The 23,209-nt window shown below is 41.9% G+C and overlaps 1 protein-coding gene across 2 annotated transcripts in view; it reads right to left on the bottom strand.

Moving 5' to 3' along the window:
- Nucleotides 1-23,209, bottom strand: part of USP13 (ubiquitin specific peptidase 13) — an 82,349-nt gene continuing 59,140 nt past the window's right edge. For both annotated transcript variants that reach the window (XM_054039784.1, XM_054039783.1), the window contains 10 exons: nucleotides 21,992-22,145; nucleotides 17,706-17,880; nucleotides 17,143-17,231; nucleotides 16,653-16,775; nucleotides 13,798-13,824; nucleotides 11,789-11,932; nucleotides 10,919-11,085; nucleotides 8,984-9,146; nucleotides 4,714-4,798; nucleotides 1-4,036 (listed from right to left, as the gene is read on the bottom strand). In XM_054039784.1, coding sequence (XP_053895759.1) covers nucleotides 3,943-4,036; nucleotides 4,714-4,798; nucleotides 8,984-9,146; nucleotides 10,919-11,085; nucleotides 11,789-11,932; nucleotides 13,798-13,824; nucleotides 16,653-16,775; nucleotides 17,143-17,231; nucleotides 17,706-17,880; nucleotides 21,992-22,145 — 1,221 coding nt within the window. In that variant the 3' untranslated portion in view covers nucleotides 1-3,942. The remainder of the gene's footprint in view (nucleotides 4,037-4,713; nucleotides 4,799-8,983; nucleotides 9,147-10,918; nucleotides 11,086-11,788; nucleotides 11,933-13,797; nucleotides 13,825-16,652; nucleotides 16,776-17,142; nucleotides 17,232-17,705; nucleotides 17,881-21,991; nucleotides 22,146-23,209) is intronic.

The following is a 23,209-nucleotide window of genomic DNA, read 5'->3' as shown; positions in this document are numbered from 1 at the left end:
TGTGAGAATATTTTTTAATTTAAAACAATTGCAACAATATATCATTCATATCCCTTCCCATCTCAAACAAATACTCTCCAAAATGTTACCAGTGCTTCAAGCAAACAATGCCGAATGGTGCAAAATAAACTATTACAAACACTTCCAGGACACAACAGAAAACCTCAAAAGATGTGGCAGGAATCAGAAATTGATCTGATCCGTTAATGGGGGGGGCGGCGGGAATGGGAGGGGAATAAGAAGGCATTTCCAGTTACAACATGTTTTGCATAGTCGTTCAATGCATCTGAAGTCAGATAGCAGAGAAAACAGAGGTGACTGCCACTGGGATGGAAAACAAAGATATTAGCTGGAGGTCTGTCTCTAAAAGCTACAATGAAGACCTAATGCATCCATGTCACAAGTTTTACTGCACCTCCATGAGGCTGAAAGTTCCTAAGAGACAGGGCCTGCTTCAGATTTCATTTACACCAGTGTAAATCAGGAATAACTCAGCAGAGGTACTCCAGTGTGGAACTGATAAAAGGGAAAGGAGAATCAGGTCCAAAGACTCCCAGACTGTCGGAAGGCTTTATTATTTTTTAATTAAGATTATATCCTAATTACATTTTAATCAACAAGATAAAAGGATTTTAAGAATCACATTCTACTTCTGCTTTGAAGACAGGACACCGTGAATCATAATGGGTTCTAGAGTCCATCAGAAATAAAGCAGGATTTTAAAAAGGGGGGGGGGAATGGGGAATTGTCAAACATTTTCCCTTCCTCCCAAAAGTTTCATAATTCAGAAATTTATAACCAACTCTAACAATAAAACAGCTGTTTGCTTTGTGCCTCTTTATTCATGGTATTCAGCTGATTCAATAACTTGCTTTTTTAGGTTCAAAGACCCAGATCATCAAAGGCATTTAGTGACCTTAATCCCATTGATATCAACGGGAATTAGGAGCTCAAAAACCTTTGAGGATCTGGGCCAAAGTGATTCTTTTTCTCAACCTTTACTCCCAAGAAGTTCACAACACAAATAAAAAAAAATAACTTGAAACAGTTACTGGAATCCAGCTGAACCACAAGTCCTCCCATCACCCATTGCTCAAGTCACTCCCTATTGCCCTGATCCAGCAAGGTACTTAAGCATAGGGAGTAGTCGTATTGACATCAATAGGACTACCCCCCTTCTTGAAACTGAGCATGCGCTTAAGTGCTTTGCTAAATCAGGACTTAAATGGATCAAACAGGTGTACCTCTCCCTCTAGGTTCTAGAGTCAGGTGATTGCATCCTAATGTACCAATGTCATTGTTCACCTTTAGTCATATCTTTGAAGAAAAAAGAGAGAAGAAAAAGAATTTACAGTACATTGAATATTTGAAGGCGAAAACAGTGATGAGAGGACAAAATGCACAAACAGCTGGAAAACTTCAAGGTATTTTCAAATGCTATATTTTCATGAAAGATCATTCAGCCTTTCCCCTATATTGCACCCTGCAGGTTTGCCCACTTGTAGCTTACGCAGCACAAAGGGCTGAACAATACTTGCACTAAAAGGATTTCAGAAATGCAGACACTAAAAATGCACCTATTACAGCCAGCTAATTTTTTTCTTTTAACTATCACTTTCCAGCTTCTCACCTGCTAGATTTTTAAGTGTGCCTGATGTTAAATATATAATATTAATATCACACACACACGGTCGTTCCAGTTTTAGATGTCTCTATATACAAGTAAATGGTTTGTGAGAGTTCATACTCCGTCTTTATTCCTAGAAGCTTTGCCATGTTTCCAGTTTAACAATGAGCATGGCAAAGACCCCATGATCTGTAACTTAGCCAAGGTCTCTAAATAAAAAGGTTATGCATATCAGACCTTTCCAGTTTATAAATAGCCCTTTAAGTTCATGAGGCAGAGGAGAAAGCTGTTGTTGCACTTCTTTGAAATATAACTGGGCAAGAAAATTATCTTTTCCTTTTTTACTGCCAAAAGCAAAAATAAAAACTATCTGAAAGTTCAGCTCCTTCACTTTAAATACAGGATGTGCCACTGCATACTTTCCTGATTCAATTTTCAGAATAGGCACCTGCTAGTGAAAGACACAAACAGCCAAAATACTGTAGGAACAAGTAGATTTGCTGGCAATTTTTATTTTGTCTACAATAAACTACTTAAGAATGACAAGGCAGATGAATCTTATGGGAGCCACTTTCTAATGTGAAACACCACCATTCTAGTGTTCCTGGAAGGGTGTTAAATAGAGGAAGCTTTCCCAGTGATTACACATCACATAGACTACTACAGAATTATTGGACTAGAATTTCTCTCTACATCTAGTACCACTTTTCAGATCAAATACTGATCAGGAAAACTAGGCCTGTATTACCATGCTTAGTGATCTATACCAGGCTTTGTTACACTATGGGAACAGTTTTTAGTCAGACATTTTAAAAAAGCCCTAGTTGTAACCAGAATGACATAATCACAACTCCCTGCCTCTCCTGCACTCTGCATGGATTCTTTTGACTGTTCCAACTTATTTTGAGGGATCAGTAATATTATAAGAGGCAATTTTACCAACCGTCTCTCAGCAGAAGCCAACGTACTGTGAATTTTTTTTTTTTTTTGGAAACAAAAAAGATTACACATTCACCATTGTAATTTTTTTAAAAACAGAACTATTCAACAACTACAAATTAACATCCCACCCCCACTCACAGGCCCCTTCTTGTTTATGACTCAAATTGAAGGAAGGAAACAATATGGGGGGAAAATGGGACAAGAGGCCAAAAAACCCCAGAAGCCCATGTATAAGGGGGTGCATTGTGCAGATCAGATTATCAGTGTGTTTGCAAGTTTCTAGAAAGTTGATACGTTATGAATTTAAAAAAAAAAATCAATAAATCAGCAATTTTACCAAGCAATTTCCTCCATCCATTGAAGAAACTTAAATAATTAAACAACCTTTGGCAAAAAAAGCAGATTTGTACTGCAAGCACTTTGTCATGGAGCCGGTTTCAGCTGGTCTGGGCACAAAATTCTTTGCAACAATTAAAGGGACATTGCTCCTCTTTTTTTAATGCCTTTGGAGGAAAATGGTGGTTGTTATTCCTGAGTGGTAGAGTTACTTATCAAATCAGCATATCTGTTTCCTTCAGCCACTTGCAATCCTGAATCTCTTGGGATAATTTAAAAAACATAACAGGATTTCAAGAAATGTTTAAAAAAACGCACATTAAATACATAAAATAAAACCCACCATTTCTATTTGGCATAATGCATAGGGCACTGACAAGGGATTAACAGCTTCCAAATTTTGCATTGGTGTGTTTCGATTTCAAGCATCAAGGAGGCAAAACAAAACATTCTGTATCACTACATTTTAATATACATAGCTATATAAGTCATTCCTTATTGTACTGAAAATAATATCGTGACTGAGGCATATTCTGTGATGGAAAACAGCTTCTCCCCCTTCAATTATACATGAAGCACAGGCAAATTTGTGACATCCAGAACCAGTGTGGACTCTCCAGTTGGAAGCAGTGGGCAGCTACTATTGTAGAACTGTACATTCCCCAAAGGTCTTCCGAGAACATAGCTGAACCACAGGGCAGTAATTGGGTTGTAGTGTAGTTATGAAACAAATGCATATTCTCCATGAGCTATTTGCAAACTCCATTAGTAATCTGCACAGTTTTAAGGTATCCTTTAATGTATATCAATTTAAAATATCCTGCAGTACATCACCACCTAATAGAAATTTCCCTGCTAACACTTAAGAAGGCATCAAATGACTGTGTTCTTAAATAAACTATAAATATCCCATGTTTTCCTTTGCTTTTTTGGCAGTCCAAGGTTTTTTTGTTTTTTGTTTTAATTTTTTATACTCTTTTTTTTTGGCAGATTAAAAAGGCTTATGGCTTCTTAAGGCCAAATAACGTATTTGAGGCCTAACTTGGTATCCTACGGTAGAAGTAAATATAGCCCAGGTCTCTGGGAGGTCGTTCTGAGGCACAGACTTTAAGGTCGTTGTAGATCACCCATCTGAAATGAAAATAGGAAGGTGAGTATCCAGAGGATTAAAGTGCTGTAATTTATTCCTTTAATAGGGCACCAACAAGACACTAAGGACTTCCCAGCTCTCTACCCTTAAAAGCTTAAAATCTAATCAGACAACTTACAAACAAGAGGCACAATGAAAATCAAAGTGATTGGTGAAGCAGGCTTCTTGTTAATTAAGTAATTAAGAAAGGAGAAGGGCATGGAGGCAAACCAGAGATGGTTTCCAATTGCCAGAAATTAGAGTGCTCGATGCACAGCTAGGGAGGAGAGGGTGGGTGGCAAGCGCAACAGAATCCAAGTTCTGCATCAGCCAGGTCCCTGGTACAGATTAGAGTAGCCCCAGCGAGCACACATATCCCTCTACAAAGAAAACCAGGTTCTATATTAGCCCAGTCCCTAGTATAGATTACAGTAGCCTCAGCATGCACATGCGTACACACACACACACACACTCACTCACTCGCACACACACACACACAAGGAAAACCAAGCGCAGTTCTATATAACATTTGTAGCCTTCATTCCACTGATTGAGTGAGATAACAGAAATGTATTGCGTGATAACAAACACGCGTATATTTTTGTATGGGGACATGCTATGCAGAAGCTGCCTGCCATCCAGAAACCAAATCTTTCCTTCCTTTCCCAAAGCCACTCACCTTCCTTCCTTTTTGAGGTGGGAAACATAGTGGCCACTCATTGTGGATGTTCCCATGTGGCTGATGAATCCAAAGAGCTCATACCCTGCATAAGAAATATCAGAGGTGATGAATGTCACTCCTCCATTGCTGACACCGCAGCACAGAGCCAAGGGACAATTTTTTTTTTAAACAGAAAAGCATTTTCAGACATATAAGCACCTCTAATTCAGACCTCACATCCCAAAAAACACTTTCTATTAACCCAGCAGTAGGTGTCCCCTTTCACGTGTAGCACTTACCTTCACCAAACATGAATGCAGCACAAACAAACACATGTCTGGGTACAAACAACACTGTCTGAATCAGCTTATACCTATGAACATATGACCAAATCTATGAAAGACAAAACGGATAGGACAAGGGTATGGATTTCAACCTTGATGCACACAAGACATCACTGAAATGTAAGATACACTATTTAGATACAGCCCAGTTGAAGGGTGGTGAAAATTGGCTCTGCACACAAATTAGTTGAGTTCATGGATACGAATGTTTGAACTCCTTTAAATCAAATGAAAAAGACAGGGACTATACCCTAGAGTAGCCTATGGTCAGAGGACACACTGAGTCCTCCGTATGACTTCTAACACCATCATCCGCACAAACATACATAATTTTTAAAATTTTGGGGAAGCCCTTGGATAATAATTTCAACAGCTTCAGCATATTATGCAAGCATGGCTTCTCAACAGGAAGAAAACCATGAAGAGTTCATTGTTAGGACAACTGAAGAGAAGGCTTTTGTGCACAGCAGGGATGGAGATCTTACTCTGTATTTGTTTATGCCACACAGTATAACTAGACTTGGAATGATTAGATTTGTATTGGTAAATATTGATTTCACCATATGCACACAAACTGATGAACATATATTTACATTGATAATCATTTAAATTTACAAATGGGCAAAAGGAAGAAAAATGCTGTTTGAGAACTTACTAGGGTCAAAATCCACAGATTTAGACTTTTGAATTAGGCTTGTTACGAGTGGACTAGCAAATCAACAGTAAAAACAGGTATGATTTGTCAATGTAAGGATATTTACTTCATATATTTTGACATGTGATGTTGACAATTTGTATTTTAACTATTTGATTTAACTTTTTGAAACTCAACATCTACTGTCGTTAAATAATGACACACACTCCTTCCCCCAAAATTTCCAACAACTGTGAAAATTTAAATTGACAAAAATCAGGGAGTGGGGAGCTTAACCATAGCCATCAGTATTAATTATCCAGTGAAATTATTTAAAAAATGGAATTCTGCCAAGCCTAAATACAGCCATGACCAAAATTAAACAGATTATACTCCTTCAAACAACTGGATAATGGGAATGACTTGGGTTTTGACCCAGAGAGGGAGTTCTGAGGCCATTTTACTTCATCGGAGTATATTCTCAGAATCTCAGATAATCAAAATAGGGTCACATCCTCCAAAGTCTGATTACACATATCTAATTCCCATACTCTTCATTGTAAACCTCCACTCTAAATATATTCACGGTCCCCAAGCTTGGCCTTTACTAGGTAACACTGGTAATAGTTACAGTGAAGTATTATTTAAAAGTTATTATTAAAAACTTATTAAAAAGCTACAAGAGAAACAAAATCAAACAATTATTTGATGTGGTCTTTAGACTATTTTTGTAAGAATATTACAGTGACGATAACCTGGGGAACAGAAATAGACAGGTGGAGCGAGCATACACACTGCTGTTACTGATGTGGGGGTGTAGTGGGGTGGTCACTCGCTCTAGGCCAGAAAGGGTTAAAGCCAGCCCGGGGAGAGGGCTGAGGCTGTGAAGGAAAGCCTGAGCTGATTGGGGAAGGCAGTAACAGCTAGGGCCATGCCTCAATCACGCCAGGCTGGCCCCTATAAGAGGCTGTGAGCCAGAAACCCAAGCAGACTCTCTCTAGCTTCTGAGAGGGAGGGACCTGGCTGCAGGGACCTGAGCAGAGTATCTGGAGTGGAGCAGGGCTGGGGAAAGGCCAAGGGAGCCAGGGAGCTCTGGCCTAGGAAAGCCCCAGGCTGCAGGTCTGGTAAGGCCTATTAGGTACTGGGTTGCAGGGGGCAGCCCATGGGTAGGCAGAGGCAGCGGGTCCGAACCCCTTTGCCTGTGATGAGTGGCTGATACTGCAGTCTGCCCCAGGGAACGGGGCTAGATGGAGATTGGGCAGTAGCCAAGATTGAGGTGAAGTGGGGGTAGTGGGTGGGGGTTCCCCTAGGAGGGGGAGACCCAGAACTGTGGGGGTACTGCCAGGGGGCAGCACCCAGAGAAAGGGGCACCGGGGTCCTGGGAGGCCCACGGGGCCAGTGGCAAGGCTGATCACCAGCCTGCAGGGGGCGGTCCCGGACTCTGGAAGAGCTAATTCCCATGGACAACCAGCAGGAGGCGCCACAGCAGTGAGTCCGGACCGTTACAGCGGGTATTAAAGTTCTTTAGAAAAGCAATGTTAAATGCTACTCACTATCCTAAGATGACCATTGTGCTGCAGTAACCCAGTGCCTTTAGATTTATGATCATTCTTTGCCTTTTTTACATTCCTGGGCTGCTGTACAATAGCCCCATCTTGTGGTTTACTTAGCTCTATTACTTCTGACAATGAGATCCTCAGAGGAAAACCAGTAGAGAAATCAATGAAGTCATGCATGGATATGTAGGATAATGATTCCTATTAAATGGATTCTCAGATTACATATCAACTAAAAGGCCTAGAGCTTAAGTGGTTTGTAATAACAGCAGAATCCTTAGGTTGATTAGCTTTCAGGGAATTTTCGTATTTTCCCCCTCATAATGAAAGAAGGAAATTATATTTTATGCAGAGTAGGTGAGTAAAGGATACCCAATGACGCTGGGGACAACAAGATTTCCAGGCGGCAATGCACCGTGAAAGCAGATATATCAATGCCAACACAAGAGCATGAGGATTATTGCACTGCGACATAGAATCACAGGGTTAGAAGGAACCACAAGGGTCATCTAGTCTAACCCCTTGCCAAGATGCAGACATGAGGGCAACAGGATTCTGGGAGGTTTTGCCTGAATTTGCCTACCCCTTTTGCAGGCAAAAATCAACCTTTTCCAAGGCTCTGCCTACATTAAGGAAATGAGAGCCAAATATCAATGGAGTTACATCAGTGCAACCTCTAATGTAGGCTGGTTGCACCAGCCCAGTTTAATCTGGTAATTTACCAAAGTATTTTATACCAATGTAAATCATGCTGTGTACTGGTTTCATGTGCCCATGTTAGGGATACGCACTAGAGTGACTAGATAGCCAATTTTCAGAGTAGCAGCCGTGTTAGTCTGTATCCGCAAAAAGAATAGGAGTACTTATGGCACCTTAGAGACTAACCAATTTATTAGAGCATAAGCTTTCGTGGACTACAGCCCACTTCTTAAATGATGTCCATCTGCTTGCATTTGGAAAGGAAGATGATGTCTGTCTGTATCTGTACGAGTTTTTTCATGAGGTTCATGGATTTCCACTCCATACGGCTAAATGCAGTGCCTTGCATAATGACAGGTTTCAGAGTAGCAGCCGTGTTAGTCTGTATCCGCAAAAAGAATAGGAGTACTTGTGGCACCTTAGAGACAAACAAATTTATTAGAGCATAAGCTTTCGTGGACTACAGCCCACCCACGAAAGCTTATGCTCTAATAAATTTGTTAGTCTCTAAGGTGCCACAAGTACTCCTGTTCTTTTTGTAGATAGCCAATGTAAATCCATTACATTTCTTTGGTGAAGACAAGGCGTAAGAGAGATTTTCAGCTATTGTAAGTGGGGCACAGATTTTCCTCTCACAGAAGCAGTAGTGAAGAAAGAAGTGACTCATCACATGGTCTGGAAATAAGAATGGGAATCCTAATACTGTGCAGTTCTAGAGCACATTTCATCCAGGAACGCCAAAGCACTTTGCAAACTGTAAGCCTCTCAACAGCCTTGAGAAACTGGAATCATCCTCATTTTACATATGGGGAAGCTGAGGCCCAAATAAGTCACATGACTTGCCCAAGGTCTCTCTCTCTCTCTCTCACACACACACACACACACAGGATTAAAAACAAATTGTTTGGACTTCACTCCAAACACTCAGTGAAGCTCATTTTTTGAGAGAGAGAGAGAGAGACAGAGAGAGGAGCTCTAGATATAATATATAAGATGGACATGAGGGTGCAACATTGCAGCATGATAGCTAAAGCCACTACTCAAGGGAAACTTACTTCCAGACCCATCTTTGATCCTGGGCCCCTCTGAACCTGCTTCTGCCAGGATGTTGGCATTAGCATTATTTTCCATATCCATCACATCTGAAGCAGACTCGCTTTCCTCTTCGGGCTCAGGGTGGCTGAAGATCCAGTCCAGTGCATGCTCCAAATTATTATTCTGGCAAATGAGCAAAACACCAGCCATTAGCGCATTCACCAACATTGTAGCTGCCATACAAACACTGATCCTTAAATAAGCAGAACAAGGACTGAGATCAACAGCATTCAGTACATTTGAGCTAGACACACTGCCTCTATGAAAATGAGTATTCAGCAGGCACTGTGCAAGTCTCCTGACCTAGGACTGTAATTGGATTTGTTTAGTACTAAATGGTTCCCTGCAGCATTTTCAGCACCACACGGACTGAATGGTTCTTTGCTCAGTGTTCTATATGCCGTTGCCAATAATGATAGGGTGCTGGATTACACAGGATAACAGTATTAATTTAAGCACACGGGCTTTTAAAGTTATATTTGATGCGAAAAGTGGCTGTATCAGTCCTATAAATAATCACAATGATTTAGATGGAGCCAGCATTCAGAATTTGGTTTCCAAAGCTGTAATTTCCAATGCTCCTTCCCTCCCCCACCATGCTGGATAAAAAATGGCTGGGATTCGGATTTTGGTTCTAATAAATGGCTTAAAGTGAAGCCAGTTTAAATCTTTCAATCCCTGTTAAATCAAAATAGTAGTTTACAATACACACAAAATGCAGGAATAGTGACATTTGTAATTGCCCTCTACCTAATTTGATAGGCATATTCACTTGTTGGAACAGAAGGTTTGCTTACCACTACTTATGTTGTAAGCTCTTTGGGACAGGGGCAGTCCTTTTGTGCTGTTTTTGTACAGCACCTAGCACAATGGGGTCCTAGTCTACGACTGGGACTCCTAGGTACCATGACAATGCAACCAACAGGTCCTGGGAAGTCAGACAGGAAAGAGTAAGTGATTTGGCTAGGAAAGGCCTGAATTGCACTGTTCTTCAACAGACACTGCCAGCCACCCATGCTAGCATCCCAACCAGCATACAGGAATAAAAGTGAAAGCCAGTGCCCTAGTCCTATGGTTTCTGCATTCAGATCACAAATATTATGGAAGCCACAGAACTACACATGAAAGGGAAACTGCTTTCTGTGAGTGACTACGCTTCTTGGACCGCTCCTGCACATCACACTGGATGGGAGCCCAGCAACATAGCTGGGAAGAGGCAGTGCAGCCCAGGAGTTGCTGTCTGAGGAAGTATTAGTATTAACGGGAAATGGGAAATTATAGCATAGAAAAGAAGGCAGAAGAGCCCAATGTTAACTCCCCCTCCTCCCTGGTTATCATCCCACATGGAGGTGGGCTTTGGAGAGGCACAGAACAGATGTAAAGAGAAACAAAGGTAAAGACTCCCGTCTCTCCAGCACCCAGAAAGAGGCCTTTCCTCTCTCGTGGTGGGTGTCTCTTAGGGGCCACAAGATCGCTGTACCTGGATAACTGTGGGTGGTGAGTCAGAACACAGTCATGTGAGATGGGATTGCAACTCTTCAACAAACACCCCAAAGAAAGTAATTGGGGAGCACCCCATCCTCAGGACACACTGCTCTCATGCACCCAGAATGCTTCAGAACAGATAGGAAGGGGAGTCAAGTTCTTCTTATCTTCCCCTTCTTTGTCACATCCAACTTAATACTCACCTGAAATCCATATACCCTTGCTCCTCACCCCTGTCACAATCTATCTTGGGGGCCAACCTTGCCTCAGGACCCCATTCTCCTCGCTTCCCTACATCCACCAGCAAATTATGAATTTCTTCATGAGCACATCTCATGAGTTTCCTTGCACATGTGTCTTTTCAGCCTTAAAAAGAAAAAAAAAAATCCAAAATTTCTCTGGGGACTCACTGTTGCTTTGAGTGCTTGAATAGCTACATTCCTCTGGAATCCCATGGAGGTGATGAGAGCTACCATCTCTTCTGGAGGCTGGTTATCTAACCCAATAGCCCCTAGACCAGCTGCTCCGGCAGAAGCAACTCCCCCATAGCCAGGTATAGCTAATGGCTCTGCAAAATCTGGAAAAGACAAACAGTTAACTTTTTTAACCCATCAATACATACCCAAACAATGAATGGAAGCTCAAGAATAGCAACAATACCTGTATAAAGTTCATTTCTATGGGCCAAATCTGGACAGGAGAGGCACAGAAGGCCCAAAAAAGCAGGAAGAGGAGTATGCACATGAGAAAGGCATGTATGTGGATTCTTCCACACTGTGCTGCCTGGAACTGCTCAGTGTGCTACAGGGGTGAAACCAATGCAGCAAGGCTACATGGTGGCACATCCAGGGAATAAAGAAGCCAGGTTTATCATAGCAAGGCCCAACATGAAACCCAAGTACCAGACAACCCATACTTGGTAGGCATATAGCTGCATACCCAACTCTGATCCCAAGACCAGCAGCAAGGGGCTGTAGATCCACCATTGCTTTTCAGCACCAGCTACTTTGTCACTGGGGACAGGATACCTCTTTTGGTGCAACATGGGTGTGCTGTGCCTTCTCCGGGCAATGGGTGCCCGGTGTGTGTTCAGAGGATTGGATTCTGTATCAGGTTTATACCAACACTATGGCACATCAGGAGAATGACAAGTCTGTGTTCTCTAGTTTTCAAAGGGATATGATACGATTTGTTTGCCATGCATGGTGTTACAATTCATATTGACCCAAGTAAGATGCACAGCAGAGTGAGGTCTCATTCAAACCCTTGAGACTACTGACCCGGTTCTTCCATGTGTGCAATGATCCAGTTGAAAGCCACTTCAGCACCCATGTTGCCTGTATAGTATACAGCTTTCCGACAGGCTTCCAAGGGGAAACCCATCTCTGCTAGCTGCATCACTGAAGATTCATCAATATCCGGAGCTACAAGAGAGGATACTCTAATAAGTAGCGTCACAATCAGCCCATTCCTGTAATATTTGTTATTGTATAGGACGCTACTTCCTATATATTGTATCACTGGGTTTGTTTTAACACTGCAGGGAACAAACATCCATTAAAAAAAAGCAGCTTTATGCAAATCACTATAATGGCAATTAGTGATTTATTTATAGCTTTTTATCTGAATGATTTACACAGAGCGTCTTTCACCCTGAGTAATTCCCTAAGTGTTTTACAGAAAGCATTTATAGGAAACAAGTCACCCACCACTGAAGTGCAGGCCCGTCAGAGATTTGCAGTTTCTAAGAGTACTAGATCTGCTACTATTGGTACATGGACAGTCAATTCTGTAATGACACCACGTCTGATGTAGTGGAGCACAAGTAACTTATCTGCAGCAGTGACACTTGGTGAAGACACCTCAATACTCTGAATACTGTAGCTCTCTCTCTCTCTCTGACTATAACGGCTTTTACAAGCACCTGTGACATTCTGTTTAGAAATCATTCTAATTTTTTTGTCAAGTTGTCTCCATAGTGAGACATTGGTTAAAATCCTCCAGACCAGCAAATTATAAAAGACACATGATAGGACCAATCTAGTCCCTTTGAGGACTGTAGCAAAACTCCCATCGATGTCAATAGGAGGAGGACTGCTCCTCACTTTGTTCAGAGTTTCGTTAAGGCCTCCCATATCACTTAAGACCTGGGACATAAATCACAGGGACAGCTTTATGTAAACCCTCTGTACTGGTGTGAATTTCACCTTATATGAAAAGCAGCTACTGCTTCTGCTCTGTAGCTACTTTTCAAATATAAATATAATGTATTTCTTTTTGGTGGTGGGGTTGCATTTTAATAGCGGAGCACAGAACAACACTGTGATATGGAGACAAAAAATATAATCCCCCCCCCCAAAATGTTCCAACTAAGCATCACTATTGTTCAGTATTTCACATGAAGCTAGCACCTGGGTATGTACTCTGGCAGCAAGCCCGAGCTGCCGCTCAAGTTACACTGCTGTTTTTAGCTCAAGCAGAGCTAGCGTGGATATGTCTACGTGAGCTGGGACTCAGACCTCCCACTCAAATATAGGTGTATCCTCAGTGTTCTAGCAAAGATCTAAGGTGTTGGATCAGATCATGGCATACAAATTACAGCTGTGATGTAGCAGGATCAGGGACAACAATTTTATAACCAGCCCCCTCAATTCCCTTCCCCATTTGCAGTTTAGATGAGCCCTGCATGGGCAATATCAATGTTTAAAGAATACGAAGTGGCATCTCTGAAAAACATACCGACAACCTCCTAGACTGGGACCTCATCCAAAGCCCATTGACATTGGCATTCATTTCAATACACTTTGGATCATGCCCCACATACACTTTAAAAATTTAGCTTTTTAATCTAAAACTATCCTAAATTGCTACTAATAAAACTCCAAAAAAAAAAATCACAAATGTAATTTCAGAGCACCTCTTCCAATCCAATTAACTGTGTTTTCAGTTAAACAATGACAACAAAGTGCATCTGGCTCAAATCTTTTACACCAAGATTTAGTCCAAAGTGAATTAACCCCAAGTTATAAAAATCGGACTTCACACCAGAAATTGTGGCTGCTCATGTGTTGGACACCACACTGCTACAATGGGTCCTTCAGATACCCAAAGGTGTGCAAGTCAACGCTGGAACAAGTACAACACTGAAGTGTTACGTAAATGCACACAGAGAAAAGCGCCATGCATATCTGTGTAGACAGAACTACCATTAATTGACTATAGCACATGGATGTGTTTGAACAGCCAAAACGTCAGCACAATGTGCTGGGGAGAAAAATGAGATACATACGCTCCATGAAATGGTTCATCATGCGATCTGGAAATTGAGAAAGAAAAATAAGGAGAAGTGAGTTTGCATGAAAGTCAGTTACGCTCTACATTGGAAAGAAAGAGGGCCAATTTTGTGGGTAATAAAAAAGTCTGGTGCCCTATGGGCAGCGTGCATTGTGCTGACGGAAGCTCACAAAGATCATCTCATGCTTATTAAAGTAGAGCATCACTGGTGTTGTAATCCAATAATAAATGGGATAATTACTGGCCTAACCCCATTTAAACCAGGAAGGCCATGATGCTATGAATATCGTACCACCAAACTGAACTGCTTCTTTCCCCAAAATACAATCTGCACACCCAGACATTACAGGATGGGCATGGTTAGCTGATTCTTTATGTAAAGCAAGAGGCTGGAATTGAGAGGGCACAAGACTAACAAAATGAGGTAGTGGACACATTGAGAAGTTTTACTTGCACCTGAGGACGTTAAAACCAGGAGTGATTAACAGTTCCTAAATTAGCATTTATTCCTTCCTTGAACTTAGCCATAATGCTAGTAACCCTCATCCCTTTCCTAGCCCTCCTCAAAGCCCATTTGTTCTTTGATGCTTATGTGACAGCCACTATCTAGGCCGACACATCGGTGATAGAACTAGACTTGTTACACATACACTGACCCGTGGGTTATACCTACAAGAAATTGGCCAAATAGGTATGGCTGGGTAGAGGGGTCAGTCAGTCTAGTTGAGGTACATGTTACATATAGAAAGGCACATACAAACTGTCTGTATTAAGATTTGAGTGAACCTCTCTCCCAGCACCTTTTGCAAGTTGCTTGTTTCATTAGAATGCAATGTCTCTGGTAGCTGACTCAGTAAGTAAACCTCATAGCAAGAGGCCATGATGCAGGAAGACCAAAATGGATGAAGTGAGGCAGCAAAAGCTGTCTGAAGTTTTATTTTCATTTATAAAAGGTAAAGTGCCAATTTTTTTAGCCTTTACAAGTGAAAATGCAAGTTTCAAGGAGGCTGAGATGCCCAGAAAGCCATGGTAAATCATGGGGAGTAGTCTGGAGAGGGGAAACAAAATTGAAATCACTATCCGTCTGTGTATTCCTCTACTCTAACACCAAAATACATTTTAGAGATTGGCGTTCTTCCATGTTTGGAAAGCTCACTGCAGTAACAGCACTATTAGTACCCAAGTAAATAAATGAGCCAATCCTGTAATGTGAGTAGCATCATCCCTTCTAGTATCACATTAAATATTTAAACACCAAAACCCGAGTCATCATAAAGCAAATTTCAATAATCTGTGTCTAAGGTCATAGGATAATAAAGAGAATTTATTAGCTACAAAACATTTCACTGTCAGGGCGAAGTGGGGAGGAAGCAAGCTCTAATATTGCTTTTACTGGACAGGCTTGATCTAGAAATGGATTATTTCAAGAAGATGTCACATTTGTAGTAGTGTCTAGCACAAAGGGATCCTGGCCCATGACTGGGGCTCCTTAGTGTACTGCAATACAAATAATAAATATGATTCTTGCTCTTTACAATGAAGAAGTGGCAGACTTTCAGACTTAACCTATGGAAGGACATTTAGTGTCTTTCCAAGTTTTATTTTGGAGAAGTTCTATGTCCTGTGTTATAAAGGAAGTCAGAAGATGATCACAATGGTCCCTTCTGGTCTTGGAATCTATTAATCTACATAACCCCTTGTGTGTTAAACACAGTTGTGCTGCAGATTAAGGAATCTGGTTTGAAGAAGTGCACTGTTCCCCTTCAAGTACACCACCAACAAGCAATGTTTGGTCTGATGCATGCTAATAGATGGTGCTGGGACTGGATAAGATGATGTCGAGATCCTAAGGCAAGAACCTTATTGTCTGACTTAAGGCTCCTGAGAGCAAGGACCATGCCTTGTACCCCAGTGAACACACATTAGATGATGATTATTATTCAGCCACAGTCACGTCAAGGTTAATTTATCATTGGTTTTTATATGGCAGTTAGCACAAAAACCATGGTAAGTAGGTTCAAATATATATGCCCCCAAAAGCAAGAAATGACTGGGCTGAATTTCCACTCCACTTTTGGCACCCACCACTGATTCCACAGTAGGCATCCGAGCTCAAGTTACATTCCCTATGGGCTGGAATAAGTAAGCATGACAATTCCATGAGACTAAATGGGAACCATGAGCCTGTACTCAAAGGCTGAATCAGGCCCCTCTATATCTACTACACACCAATGAGTGCGAGCTCTTCAGAACAGGGATTGTTTTTTCATTATGCATGTGTACAATGGGGCCTAATCCTTGATTGCTTCTAAGGTGCTATTACGACACAAATAACACCAATACTAATAATGAGGGGTACTAGGAAGTAAGTGCTCTCTGAGTGATGCCACTGAAAGTCCTAGAGTCAAGCCCTACAGACTCTCCTAGATGTACTTAGGTTCTAGACACCTGTAAAGATTCTAGAAGGAATGAGAGCACAAGCTGGGGACAGGGTGAAAAGGGGAATTAAAATATTCAGTTATCCTCTTGCAGAGAACAGTGTGAATTCCTTATACTATCAACAGGATTAAGTTAATTCAAGGCTTCTTAAGAGGTGTGACAACAGCATCCATGGCATGATTTTCGACCAATAGAAGCTGCGGGTGCTCAGTACCTCTTATTAGTCTGTCCCAATCCTATCTACGCTCTATTCTCATTCACAGAGTCATGCTTCTGGGCCTGCACAGGTGGAGTATAGCAGCCAAAAAGAGGCTTCACATGAACCAGCAGAGAGGTGAAGAAAAAGAGACTAACTATCCAAGCAGAGGAAGGCGGGATGGAAGGAGAGATCCTGGAGGTAGAGGACAGTACCTTTGGGGTCATCAGGAATGATAATGGGTGGAGCAATGTCGGGAAGTTCCTCTTCTCCTGGTTGTAGTCCCGTGGCACGGAGGTGATTGATGTCTAGTAGGTCTGGCATGTCTACGGAAACATCTGCAAACCCAGAGAGGAAAAGATTATTGATGCATTCTAGCACATGTATATTGTATTGCAATTTACATGCTATAGTGAGTGGAACTCAGTAAACACGCTACAAACACGGCCACGAGTCTCTTCCCTTAAACTATTAGTCGGAGTCACCAATGAGAAGTTCAGGACACTTTTTAAAGGACACTTTTACAATGAAAAGTGACTATGTAAAATTGGCTTCTTATTCCCCAGATCTGGTGTTCTAGTCTGGCCCTTTATGAAAAGAGGAGCCCACTGGATTTTGTTACAAACTCAAGCCTCGCCAATGTACATACGCCTTCCAAGAGAACCTGGATCGAACAAGGGAGAGGAAAGCATGCAAGATACATACCAAGCTTTTGGGGTATCCAGTCAAGGCCAAAGGTGAACTTCTTTATCTGCACTACCAGGTACTCAGGAAATGAAGAAAAGCGAGATGTTCTGGGAAACACAAGAAAGTTATGTCAATAAAACAGGGCAACTAGAATTTTAGGGCATTAGGTTGAAAATATAGGTTACATAGGATCTACAGATGACACTGTGATTTTTATATATATGACATTATCTTTTTACAAATAGGAACATTGGCTATTAGGTAATCTATCTACAAGCACCCAAAGACCCCAATGCTGTTTCTAAATGAGATCTACAGATGAAAAGGACTATATCGGGATTGGCAACCTTTCAGAAGTAGTGTGCAGAGTCTTCATTTATCCACTCTGATGTAAGGTTTCGCATGCCAGTAATACATTTTAACGTTTTTAATCTGCACCTTTACATTCATGAGCCTCATCACCAATCCTGATCCATAACGGACTCTGCATCACTGTCTATTTCTTGCTGTGTCATAGCCAAGTGGTAAAATAAACTATATTATGAACACATTGTGCTTTTAATATGGAACCACACACTTACTTAACTCCTGCAGATTTTGCTTGAAGGGCACTGCTCCAGAAGTCGTCTACGTTTTCTGGTTCAGAAAAGGCCTGCAGACACGCACTAAATGGGATCTTGGCACGGATGAGCTCTGGCAGAGGTCTCCTAGCAGCTTCTGCTTCTCTCCTCTTCAGTTCGTAGGCAATTAATTCATCTGATCAGAAGCAGACATGACACTGAAGGCTACATGAACAATGCATCTGCCACAGTATCTTTCACTGCAGTCTTACTTCTCGCCAGCTTTTTTTTTGGGGGGGGGTAGGGGGGGAAGGGGGGGAGCTTTTATATGGGTCTAAATATGTCCAGGAGACATCAAGATCCTGTCTGCATCAGAATCACAGCCATGTTTTAAACACATTTCTGGTTAACAGGGTTCTGATCACACGGAAGACAGGGCAGTGTGAACACTTGGAAACGAGGGATTAAATTCTTCATGGCAAGGTTTTTATTTCTGTACAAATGGCTATGCCTCTCTGCCAACTTCATCAGCTCAATTAGACTCTGAAAACCATTGCTGGTCTACCCCTCCATTGTGCTTTCTTGACTGGTCAGGGCTACATATTGGGCAGGACTATAGTGCTTACCTTGCCAGTGATGGCCAGACGTACCAGAAATTGTCAAAACTAAAAGCTCCTGAGCTATAAACTCCTGGAAATAAGATGCAAATTTTTAACAGAACATATTTACTGTTGGAACAGATTACCAAGGAATGTGGTAAATCCTCCCTTGGAGTCTTCAAATCAAGACTGGATGTCTTTCTAAAAGACATGTTCTAATTCAACCAAAGTTATGGGCTCCATGCAGGAACCACTGGCTGAAATGTTACGGCCTGTTATGCAGGAGGACAGACTAGGTTTTCAAATAGACTCTTATGACCTTAAAATCTATTAAATCTTGATGTGAAAGAAACAGTGGAGAACAGCAAAACCAAGGACAATTTACTGACCACAACAGGGCCCCTCTTTGAGTCCCTCCACCGGCTTCCCTCTTCACCTCTACATCAAACACACACTTCTTGTCTTTCCCTTTAGGGCCCCTCACAACTTCACCACAGCCTACCATTATATCAACCCCCATCCTCACCCTACCAATGCTCCCAGCCATTCCTAACCACCCTCTCCCTTACATACCACTGCGCTTTCTCTCCCCCTGCTCCTCATGCATGGGGAAAACACCCTGATAAGATACAAACAGCCACCACCTTATACTCCCTCCTTCAGACTCGCCTCTACCATGATGTCAACAAAACCCAGCCTGCTGGTGTAGCTTGACAGGAGATAAGATGCAACTATTCCTCTTTTTTCTTTTCTTTTCCCTTCTCCCTCACTCCCCACCTCATTAAAATCCAGAAAATGAAAAAAAAAAAAAAAAAAAAAAAACCCTCTACAATACATGTAACTAAAAGAGCTGGGCCAATTCTTCCCCACATTCATTTGCTTTTATGTTGCAGCCTATGCTCTGTTCTTTCACTGTTTGTGTCTTTAGATTGTAAGCCCTTCAGAGCAAGGATTTTCTGCTTTATATATCTGCACACTGCCCAGCACAATTAGGCCCTGATCCCAAATGTGGCACTACCATAAATAAATATTGACTATTAAGAGCCATCAGTTTGACTGTGCAGATAACCCCCACACATAAGTTACACTGCAAGAGAAAAATCTGTGTTCATGTTTTCAAAGTGGCTTTGTCACAGAAGTGCCAAACAAGTCTTTAAAAATGTAAGTTTTGCTGTTTTTTTATTAAGCAATTTCTGTTGTTCTGCAATTAAAAAGAAAGTGATGACACTTTTCTATAACAGTCAACAGCATTCCTCTGTTTCCTAATAAATTTAAGCAGAATGCTTGGACTAGATGACTCTGAAGGAACCATAACAAACCCTGATGAAGAGCTGTCACACCTAACTGCAGTATCTGACCCAAGAAAGGCCCAGGTAAAAGAGAAGATTCTCTCTGAACACTGAGCTGTTGTGGGAATATTTAAAATATTGAGAAGTAGATCTATGCAGCCATGGTCACTAGGTCTGCAATATTTTTCAAAGATTAGGCTCATATCAGCCTCCCTTAATGGAAAGCCCCCCTCCTCTATGTGTATTACATCCATGAAAGGAGCCTCAACCCTTTATGATGCCAAGACATGGGATATTTCTCACAAGGGGTCACCATGGCATTTGAAGTCTGCCTTATGGGTTGCAATTAGGAAATCCAGGCCCCCAGGCCTACAGTATCACAAAAGTTCAATTGTGTCTCCTAATGTTCATCAGTCTCTTATTCCAGAAAAGAACGAACGTGGTTATAGATTCATGGATTTTAAGGCCCAAAGGGATCATTATGATCATCTAGTCTGACCTCCTGCATAACACAGACCTGAGAATCACACCCAGTGATTTCTGCATCACATTGTGGCTCAACAAGAGCAGGTCTGTTAGGAGATAGCCAAGCTCCGTGTGACAAAGAATTTAGCACCTCCTGTGGTAATCTGTTCCAATAGTTAATTATGCTCATGGTTAAAAAATTTGCATTTTATCTGCCTAGGTGGCAGATTAAAGCAGGACTGAACACAGCAAACTGAGCCAAGCATGCCGGAGAACATACGAATAAAAGAGAGGACATACTAGGTCAGACCAATGGTCCAGCTTGCCCAGTATCCTGTCTCTGACAGTGGCCCATACCAGAGCTTCAAGGAGAGAACAGAACAGGGAAATTATGGAGTGATCCATTCCATCTTCCACTCCCGGCATCTGGCAGTCAGAGGTTTAAGTAGCCCCGAGCATGGGGCTGCATCCCTGACCATCATGGCTAATAGCCATTAATGAACCTATCCTCCATGAACGTATCCAGTCCTTTTTTTAACCCAGTTATACTTCTGGCCATCACAACATCCCATGGCACTGAGTTCCACAGGTTAGTTGTGCATTATGTGAAAAAGTACTTCCTCTTCTTTATATTAAACCTGCTGCCTATTAATTTCATTGGGTGACCTCTGTTTTTTTGTATTGTGTGAAAGTGTTAATAAAACTTCTGTATTCACTTTTTCCACACCATTCCTGATTTTATAGACCATTATACTATCTCCCCTTGATCATCCCTTTCTAAACCAAACAACCTAATATTTTTAGTCTCTCCTCATATGGAAGCCATTCCATACCCCTTGATCATTTTCATTGCCCTTCTCTGTACCTTTTCCAATTCTAATAGATCTTTCTTGAGATGGGGTGACCAGAACTGCATGCAGTATTAAAGCTTTGGACATACTATGGCTCTATATAGTGGCATTATGCTATATCCTGTCTTATTTTCTATCCCTTTCATAATAGCTCCCAACATATTGTTAGGTTTTTTGACTGCCACTGCACATTGAGTGGATGTTTTCAGAGAACTATCCATGATGATTCGAAGATCTCTTTCTTGAGTGGTAACAGCTAATTTAAACCCCATCATTTGGAAAGTAGAGTTGGGATTATGTTTTCCAATGTGCATTACTTTGCATTTATGAACAGTGAATTTCATCTGCCATTTTGTTGCCCAGTCACCCAGTTTTATGAGATCCCTTTGTAATTCTTTGCAGTCATCTTTAGACTTCACTATCTTGAGTAATTTTGTCTGAAAATTTTGCCTCTTCCCTGTTTACCCCTTTTCCAGATCATTTATGAATATGTTAAACTGCACTGGTCCCAGTACAGATCCTTGGGCAACCATGCTATTTACCCATCTCCACTGTGGAAACTGACCATTTATCCCTATTCATTGTTTCCTATCTTTTAACCAGTTACTGATCTATGAGAGCACCTCCCCTCTTATCTCACGGCTGCTTACTTTGTTTAAAAGCCTTTGCTGTGGGAGTTTGTCAAAGGCTTTCTGAAAGAGGAGTCCTCTTCATTTTGCAGCACTTTCCCCATGCTCTGGAAATACTCAGGCAGACCTGGGGCCCTGAGTCTACACATATGCACACCCTGTAGGCATGCAAGCCGATTTGGAATGTTGTGTTCTTGATTAGCTTCTATGTAGCTCACCACCAACTCAATGTGGATGGGCCACTTATGAAGGTGCTACAGCCCTGGCTAACAGAACTGGGTCTTTTAGCTCAAGTAGTAGATGCTCATGTTCCAAGATTCAGAGATCCCAGGATCGATCCAGGTTGCTGCCAACCAACCCAGGGACACAAAGCCCATCCCCTATCAGCCTAGCCCATCCCCTATCAGCCTTCCTTTATTGATTTTAGACAGACAGCACCAACAAGCCAGCCCACCAGCACCCTTTTGACTTTACCTTTGTTTGTTGCTGCCTCCATGGCCACAGGTAACTGCATGAGATAGTCTACCCTTTCTGTGTATCGGACTTTCCTAGACTGGCAGCACTGTGTGCGTTCTTCCACCAGGAACCGGAAAACATCACTTGGGTTTTCTGAGCCAATGCGGTTTCTCTGAAGGGAAGATCAGACCTGATCACCTGAGTAGCATCCAGAGCCCAGAGTATGCAAACTGCTTTTCAGACATCAAAAGATACCACCCTTGCCCCAAGGAGCTCACGCCCTAAGGGCCACATGTTAGTCCATGCCGGAAGAGCCCTGCATGAGCCTGGAAGTTGCCACTGACATCCGTGAGGAGAGACAGATTTAATTAATGGAGATATCCCATCTCCTAGAACTGGAAGGGACCTTGAAAGGTCATCGAGTCCAGCCCCCTGCCTTCACTAGCAGGACCAAGTACTGATTTTGTCCCAGATCCCTAAGTGGCCCCCTCAAGGATTGAACTCACAACCCTGGGTTTAGCAGGCCAATGCTCAAACCACTGAGCTATCCCTCCCCCCTGTGTGATGTCTGCCCACACAGTGTAACTTGCTGAATGGGGGCCTTAATAGAGATATGCTGCATGGAGTGAAAGAAACAGTAGGGAGCAGGAAGAAGGCAGGTTACAGTAAATATGTTGGGTAGAATGTGCCTTACAGAATCCTTTCAGCAACCAGATTATTACTCTTATGCTCTGAGAACTGCATTGAAACAGAACAAGCAAATTTTCGTTAATTATCCAGCTGGAATGCCACTCAAATAATACACCTTCTCTTTGTTATGCAAGTTAATGTCTGTTATCAGGCACTTGCAGGAAAAGATCTACTCACCACCCCCATAATCAGTGCACGTGGTTTGGGACATGGAACATTATGCACACAGATCTGAATAACTTCATACAGAGCGTAACACATGAACAAACACCCTTAATCCCGGAGGGCGGGGGAGAGGGGAGGTATGCTTTAAATTGTAATTGCTCGTCTCCTTTGTAAATTTCCTTTTCAATGCCTTAAAGAAAGCATTAGCATTCACAGTGTTGACTCTTTTGCATTGTAGCACTGAGCTGCAGCTTAATGGAAGTAACGTTTCATACAACAGACACTTTGCTTTCAGTATGGGAATCCATCTTCCCCATAATGATTCAATAACATACAGCTGAGATTTGTCAGGGAGCTAGACAGGGTGATTTATCTGCTTCA

The sequence above is a fragment of the Malaclemys terrapin genome, chromosome 9 (genome assembly GCF_027887155.1).
Source record: "Malaclemys terrapin pileata isolate rMalTer1 chromosome 9, rMalTer1.hap1, whole genome shotgun sequence".
NCBI lineage: Eukaryota > Metazoa > Chordata > Testudines > Emydidae > Malaclemys > Malaclemys terrapin.
Note: the sequence above shows the minus strand (reverse complement) of the source record. Positions and strands in the feature narration are given on the sequence as shown.